This window comes from Stomoxys calcitrans, chromosome 1 (genome assembly GCF_963082655.1).
Source record: "Stomoxys calcitrans chromosome 1, idStoCalc2.1, whole genome shotgun sequence".
In the NCBI taxonomy this organism is placed as follows: domain Eukaryota; kingdom Metazoa; phylum Arthropoda; class Insecta; order Diptera; family Muscidae; genus Stomoxys; species Stomoxys calcitrans.
In genome coordinates this window covers 41,933,246-41,940,436 of record NC_081552.1, presented here as the reverse complement: position 1 = coordinate 41,940,436, position 7,191 = coordinate 41,933,246, and the positions used below count along the sequence as shown (strand labels likewise).

At 37.7% G+C, this 7,191-nt stretch overlaps 1 protein-coding gene across 1 annotated transcript; it reads right to left on the bottom strand.

The window, feature by feature from the left end:
- Positions 1 to 5,239: 5,239 nt before the first annotated feature.
- On the bottom strand, positions 5,240 to 6,272 carry LOC106095017 (enhancer of split malpha protein). Its single transcript, XM_013262262.2, has one exon. It carries the CDS (start codon positions 6,198 to 6,200, stop codon positions 5,724 to 5,726), a length of 477 nt encoding a protein of 158 aa, XP_013117716.1. The 5' UTR covers positions 6,201 to 6,272; the 3' UTR covers positions 5,240 to 5,723.
- Positions 6,273 to 7,191: the final 919 nt, after the last annotated feature.

The following is a 7,191-nucleotide window of genomic DNA, read 5'->3' as shown; positions in this document are numbered from 1 at the left end:
GGACCGATTTGAACCATACTTGGCACAGTTGTTGGATATCATAACAAAACACGTCGTGCCAAAATTCATTCAAATATGATAAGAATTGCGCACTCTAGAGGCTCAAGAAGTCAAGACCCAAGATCGGTTTATATGGCAGCTATAACAAAACATGGACCGATATGGCCCATTTACAATACCAACCGACCTACACTAATAAGAAGTATTTGTGCAAAATTTCAAGCGGCTAGCTTTACTCCTTCGGAAGTTAGCGTGCTTTCGACAGACGGACGGACAGACGGACGGACATGGCTAGATCGACATAGAATGTCACGACGATCAAGAATATATATACTTTATGGGGTCTCAGACGAATATTTCGAGTAGTTACAAACAGAATGACGATATTACTATACCCCCATCTTATGGCGGAGGGTATAAAAATTGAAGGTTGTGTATAGAAAAAATGCCAAAAATCTCAAAAAACTACTTTAGAAAAATTTTCGTTCTTCCCGGCCCCTGGCAACGCCCCTGTCTTTCATATATATCTTTCATCTGATATGGCATTTGAGGCCTGTAGAAGCCGCCGTTTTGATCCGATCTATACAAAAAGTAGCATGACATGTTTTTTTGACGCCCCAATATATGTGCATTATATATCTTCAAAATCGGTCCAAATTTATGTGTAGCTCCCATATGTATCTTTTAGCCGATATCCGTCTTTAAACTGCGTAAGCAAAATTTGGACCCTATTGTAAAAACATTTTGCTGTTCTATTCGATAATTCACTAAGTATAGAAAATTAAATTCTGACAAGAGATAAGCCATGAGTTATATTTTTAAAAAGTAATAGTAGACTCGGTGGGGTAGGTTATTAGATTGTCGGCTGCGCCCGACTTTAGCCTTTCCTTACTGGCTTTTATGGGTAACTTGCCTGAAATATTCACATCAAATGTAATTTTATGTAAATTAGTTTGGTTTGGTTCATTTTTATCTTTTTAGTTTTTTTTTTTACATTTTATACCAATCGAAATATGTATTGCTGTTTATTGTTAAATATTGGGTTGCCCAAAAAGTAATTGCGGATTTTTTAAAAGAAAGTAAATGCATTTTTTTAAGAATCTTAGAATGAACTTTAATCAAATATACTTTTTTTACACTTTTTTTCTAAAGCAAGCTAAAAGTAACAGCTGATAACTGACAGAAGAAAGAATGCAATTACAGAGTCACAAGCTGTGAAAAAATTTGTCAACGCCGACTATATGAAAAATCCGCAATTACTTTTTGGGCAACCCAATAACTTGAACAGGTTGTAAAATGCTCTTAAAATTATGCAGATTTCGGGCATTTTACGATCAATTGTTTATGGTCTTGCAATCAACAAAATACTTGTCAAACAATTGGTAGACTAAACAAGCGGGTTTTCAGATTGATTTTTTTCTTGTTTTTTTTTCTGTGAAAAATTTCTCACAATTATAAAATTAAATGACCATTAGGATTTCCCAATGTGTTAATTTTTTGATAGAGAGGAAATTAAAAATCTTATAAAAATCTTGTATGTGTGGTCTGGAAAGTTGATATTTTTTAAGTGGCAGCGAAATGTTTTCTTGGGGAACAAATCTGACTTGATGATTGGATGTTGGGAGGAAATTTTGTCTTTGTTTGAATTTTCAAAGCAAATTTCTTCGAAATTTTAAAGGTGATTTTCCAAGACCATTTGCACTTTTTTGATCTTTACAAAATAAACAAGTAAAAGCGTGATAAGTTCGGCCGGGCCGAATTTTATATACCCTCCACCATAGATCGCATTTGTCGAGTTCTTCTCCCGGCATCTCTTCTTAGGGAAAAAAGGATATAAGAAAAGATTTGCTCTGCTATTAGAGCGATATCAAGATATGGTCCAGTACAAAATTTCGGCCAATTCGAATAAGATTGCGCCCTTTGGGGGCTCAAGAAATAAAATAGAGAGATCGATTTATATGGGAGCTGTATCGGGCTATAGACCGATTCAGACCGTAATAAACACGTATGTTGATGGTCATGAGGAATCCGTCGTACAAAATTTCAGGCAAATCGGATAATAATTGCGACCTCTAGAGGCTCAAGAAGTCAAGATCTCAGATCGGTTTATATGGCAGCTATATCAGGTTATGAACCGATTTGAACTTTATTTGACACAGTTGTTGAAAGTAAGAATGAAATACTTCATGCAAATTTTCAACCAAATCGGATAGGAATTGCGCCCTCTAGAAGCTCAAGAAGTCAAGTCCATAGATCTGTTTATATGACAGCTATATCAGGTTATGATCCGATTTGAACCATACTTGGCACAGTTGTTGGATATCATAACAAAACACTTCGTGCAAAAATGCATTCAAATCGGATAAGAATTGCGCACTTTAGAGTTTCAAGAAGTCAAGACCCAAGATCGGTTTATATGACAGCTATATCAGGTTATGGACCGATTTGAACAATACTTGGCACAGTTGTTGGATATCATAACAAAACACGTCGTGCAAAATTTCATTTCAATCGGATAAGAATTGCGCACTCTAGAGCCTCAAGAAGTCAAGACCTAAGATCGGTTTATATGGCAGCTATATCAAAACATGAACCGATTTGAACCATACTTGGCACAGTTGTTGGATATCATAACAAAACACTTCGTGCAAAAATGCATTCAAATCGGATAAGAATTGCGCACTCTAGAGGCTCAAGAAGTCAAGACCCAACATCGGTTTATATGGCAGCCATATCAGGTTATGGACCGATTTGAACAATACTTGGCACAGTTGTTGGATATCATAACAAAACACGTCGTTCAAAATTTCATTCCAAGCGGATAAAAATTGCACACTCTAGAGGCTCAAGAAGTCAAGACCCAAGATCGGTTTATATGACAGCTATATCAGGTGATGAACCGATTTGAACCATACTTGGCACAGTTATTGGATATCATAACAAAACACGTCGTGCCAAAATGCATTCCAATCGGATAAGAATTGCGCACTCTAGAGGCTCAAGAAGTCAAGACCCAAGATCGGTTTATATGACAGCAATATCAGTTTATGGACCAATTTGAACCATACTTGGCACAGTTGTTGGATATCATAACAAAACACGTCGTGTGAAATTTCATTCCAATCGGATAAGAATTGCGCACTCTAGAGGCTCAAGAAATCAAGACCCAAGATCGGTTTATATGGCAGCTATATCAAAACATGGACCTATTTGGCCCATTTTCTCTTCAACCAACCAGCACTAATAAGAAATATTTGTACAAAATTTCTAGCGCCTAGCTTTTTTTTCTTCGAAAGTTAGCGTGCTTTCGACTGACTGGTGGACGGACGGACGGACACGGCTAAATCAACAAAAAAATGTCATGACGATCAAGAATATATAAACGTAATGGGGTCTTAGACACATATTTCGAGGTGTTACAAACGGAATGACGGTAGAGGGTATAACAAATAAACAAACAAAGCGCAACAATTTCATTTTTATACCCACCATCATATGATGGGGGTTTGTAACACCCCGAAATATTCGTCAAAGGGCCTATAAAGCATATATAATCTTGATCGTCTCGACGTTCTGAGTCGATCTAGCCATGTCCGTCCGTCTGGCGAAATCACGATAACGATCGATTGCGTGAATATAGTTTGTACAATTTTTTTAGCAGAATCCATGGTGGTGGGTTCTCAAGATTCGGTCCGGCCGAACTTAGCACTTGTTATACCCTCCACCATAAGATGGGGGAATATATATATATTCTTGATCGTCGTGACATTTTATGTCGATCTAGCCATGTCTGTCCGTCTGTCCGTCCGTCTGTCTGTCGAAAGCACGCTAACTTCCGAAGGAGTAAAGCTAGCCGCTTGAAATTTTGCACAAATACTTCTTATTAGTGTAGGTCGGTTGGTATTGTAAATGGGCCATATCGGTCCATGTTTTGATATAGCTGTCATATAAACCGATCTTGGGTCTTGACTTCTTGTGTCTCTAGAGGGCGCAATTCTTATCCGATTTGAATGAATTTTGGCACGACGTGTTTTGTAATGATATCCAACAACTGTGCTAAGTATGGTTCAAATCGGTCCATAACCTGATATAGCTGCCATATAAACCGATCTTGGGTCTTGACTTCTTGAGCCTCTAGAGTGTGCAATTCTTATCCGATTGGAATGAAATTTTGCACGACGTGCTTTGTTATAATATCCAACAACTGTGCGAAGTATGGTTTAAATCGGTTCATAACCTGATATAGCTGCCATATAAACCGATCTTGGGTCTTGACTTCTTGAGCCTCTAGAGGGCGCAATTCTTATCCGATTTGAATGAATTTTGGCACGACGTGTTTTGTTGTTATATCCACTAACTGTGCCAAGTATGGTTCAAATCGGTCCATAACCTGATATAGCTGCCATATAAACCGATCTTGGGTCTTGACTTCTTGAGCCTCTAGAGTGTGCAATTCTTGTCCGACCAGAATGAAATTTTGCACGACGTGCTTTGTTATAATATCCAACAACTGTGCTAAGTATGGTTTAAATCGGTTCATAACCTGATATAGCTGCCATATAAACCGATCTTGGGTCTTGACTTCTTGAGCCTCTAGAGGGCGCAATTCTTATCCGATTTGAATGAATTTTGGCACGACGTGTTTTGTTATTATATCCAACAACTGTGCCAAGTATGGTTCAAATCAGTTCATAACCTGATATAGCTGTCATATAAACCGATCTGGGATCTTGACTTCTTGAGCCTCTAGAGGTCGCAATTATTATCCGATTTGCCTGAAATTTTGTACGACGGATTCCCTCATGACCATCAACATACGTGTTTATTATGGTCTGAATCGGTCTATAGCCCGATACAGCTCCCATATAAATCGATCTCTCTATTTTACTTCTTGAGCCCCCAAAGGGCGCAATTCTTATTCGAGTTGGCTGACATTTTACACAGGCCTCCAACATATAATTTAATTGTGGGCCAAACCGGACCATATCTTGATATCGCTCTAATAGCAGAGTAAATCTTTTCTTATATCCGGTTTTGCCTAAGAAGAGATGCCGGGAAAAGAACTCGACAAATGCGATCCATGGTGGAGGTATATAAGATTCGGCCCGGCCGAACTTAGCACGCTTTTACTTTTACTTTTAATTGAAAACAAACAATAAATTTTTTTTATGCTATCTTTTGTCATGTTTTCATTTTATTAATTTTTTCTCATAAATTTCTTTTCCATTTCAGTTCTTACAAAACTAAAACCCCTTAAAAGTAGATTTTACATGGAAGACAATTGATTTCTTTTTTATAAAACTAAATATATAAAAATTCCTAACAACTACAGGAAGACAATGATCATTTACACACAATGCAAAGTAAATTAAATCACAATAAATTATTCTTTCAACTATAAAACTATTACTAATAGTTACACAGGAAAAATATTTCCCGAAAAAAATGTACATACATAGAATACAATTGAATATCAATTACTGAATATGAACACTAAAGATTTTTATAAACACATTTTTCTTTAAACGAAAAAAAAAAGAAAAAACCTATAAAAACTAATATCACCAATAAGAAAACTAAAGCATTTAAAACAAATTTTCCATGTGGCGGAAAGCTGAAGAAAATTTGTCTAAATTTTTAAAGCTGATACCTCTGGTCCACACTTGAATTCAAGAACAAAAATTTGAGAAATAATTTTTGTTTTGCTGCTGCTCGCCTTCTCTTCAGGCCTGAGCCCATCTATCCAATTGGGATCGCATTTTCATTTCTTGCTGCTGAACTGCATCCATGGAGGTCCAAAAGAAGGTGCCACTATCGGTGCGTGCAAAATGCACTGGTATATAGCTCTGCTGCTGATTGACCGGCACCAGATGCTGTTGCTGACCCTGTTGCACAATGACGGCGGCATTGGCGGGACACTTGCGGATTTCCGAATACAAACGCTGCTCCAAAGCCTCATTGGCCACATTGTCTTTGCTGGCATTGATGGAAATGGGATCTTTGCGCATATCTTCCAGACTGGCATTGTAGGTGTTTTGCTGAATTTCTGCCAAGGTTTTGCGCATGAGCTGTTTCTTCTTGACCAACCTCAGCAAAGGTTTCACCAACTTCCTCAGACTGCGCATGGCCATGGTGTGTTGATCTTTTTTGCTCATTTGTAGGGTAGTATTGAACTTATATTCACGAGTCATGAAAGACATTTTGTGAGTTTGTTTTTTTTACGAAGTGAAGTTGAGAAAATTTAAAACAGTTTCTAATGTTGCTTGCTTCACAATTGCTGATAAACTATGCTCTGTGGGCCAAGTTGTGTGCCTTTTATAGGCAACCATGCTCAGAGTCAGTGTTTACTGTAACTCTCTGTTATGCTCAACTCTGAGGCAAACAACCACCAATCACAAGCCGTTTTGCAGGCAGGTGTTTTGTTTAAGTCTCTCATTTTCTCGGGAATAGGGTCTCTTTTTCCACTTAATGCTTAATAGTGTGGTTGTCTTGTTGCCTGGCTCTCCCTCTCTTGGTGTGTGTATGGGATTTTTATTGCCGTACTTTAGAGAAGCCTCTCAATCGCCTCACTGCTGTGTGCTGTACTTTCGAATATTAAGCCACTTATTGAGCAAGTGTGCTCTACTACCTGCTACTCTCAACGATTGTAAATTGTAGGTTTGATTTGAAATCTTGGTTGCTCAACTCTGCAGGAGATTTTATATTTGTAATTTAATCTTTTAATGAAGCCTTAAAGAGAGCATCCTTGAGTTTCTAATCTAAAAAACATTCCACTTGGATTCTTTATTTTTTCTAGATTTTTTTTAGCGGGGATATTTTGTGCAATCCAAAGCCTCAGTAAATTGGGAGAGCAATCATTTACAAGAAAGAAGGAGAGATCTTGAATTTTATAACCCAATTTCATGTTAAAGGACTTTCCCAAACGTTTTGATTTTGAATTTGGAAATGAAGGGATTTTTTATGTTCATATGTAGCTCGTGGCTCGTGAAAGCGAAGCCGATGATTACAGATCAGTTTTTATCCCCACCACCATAGGATGGGGGTATACTCAACTAGTCATTCCGCTTGTAACACCGCGAAATATTGATCTAGGACCCCATAAAGTATATATATTTTTGATCGTCTCGACATTGTGAGTCAATCTAGCAATGTCCATCCGCCTGTCGAAATCACGATAGCGGTCGAACGCGT

Coding starts and splice junctions, on each gene's coding strand:
- LOC106095017 (XM_013262262.2), bottom strand. CDS start 6,200: ATGTCTTTCATGACTCGTGAATATAAGTTCAATACTACCCTACAAATG.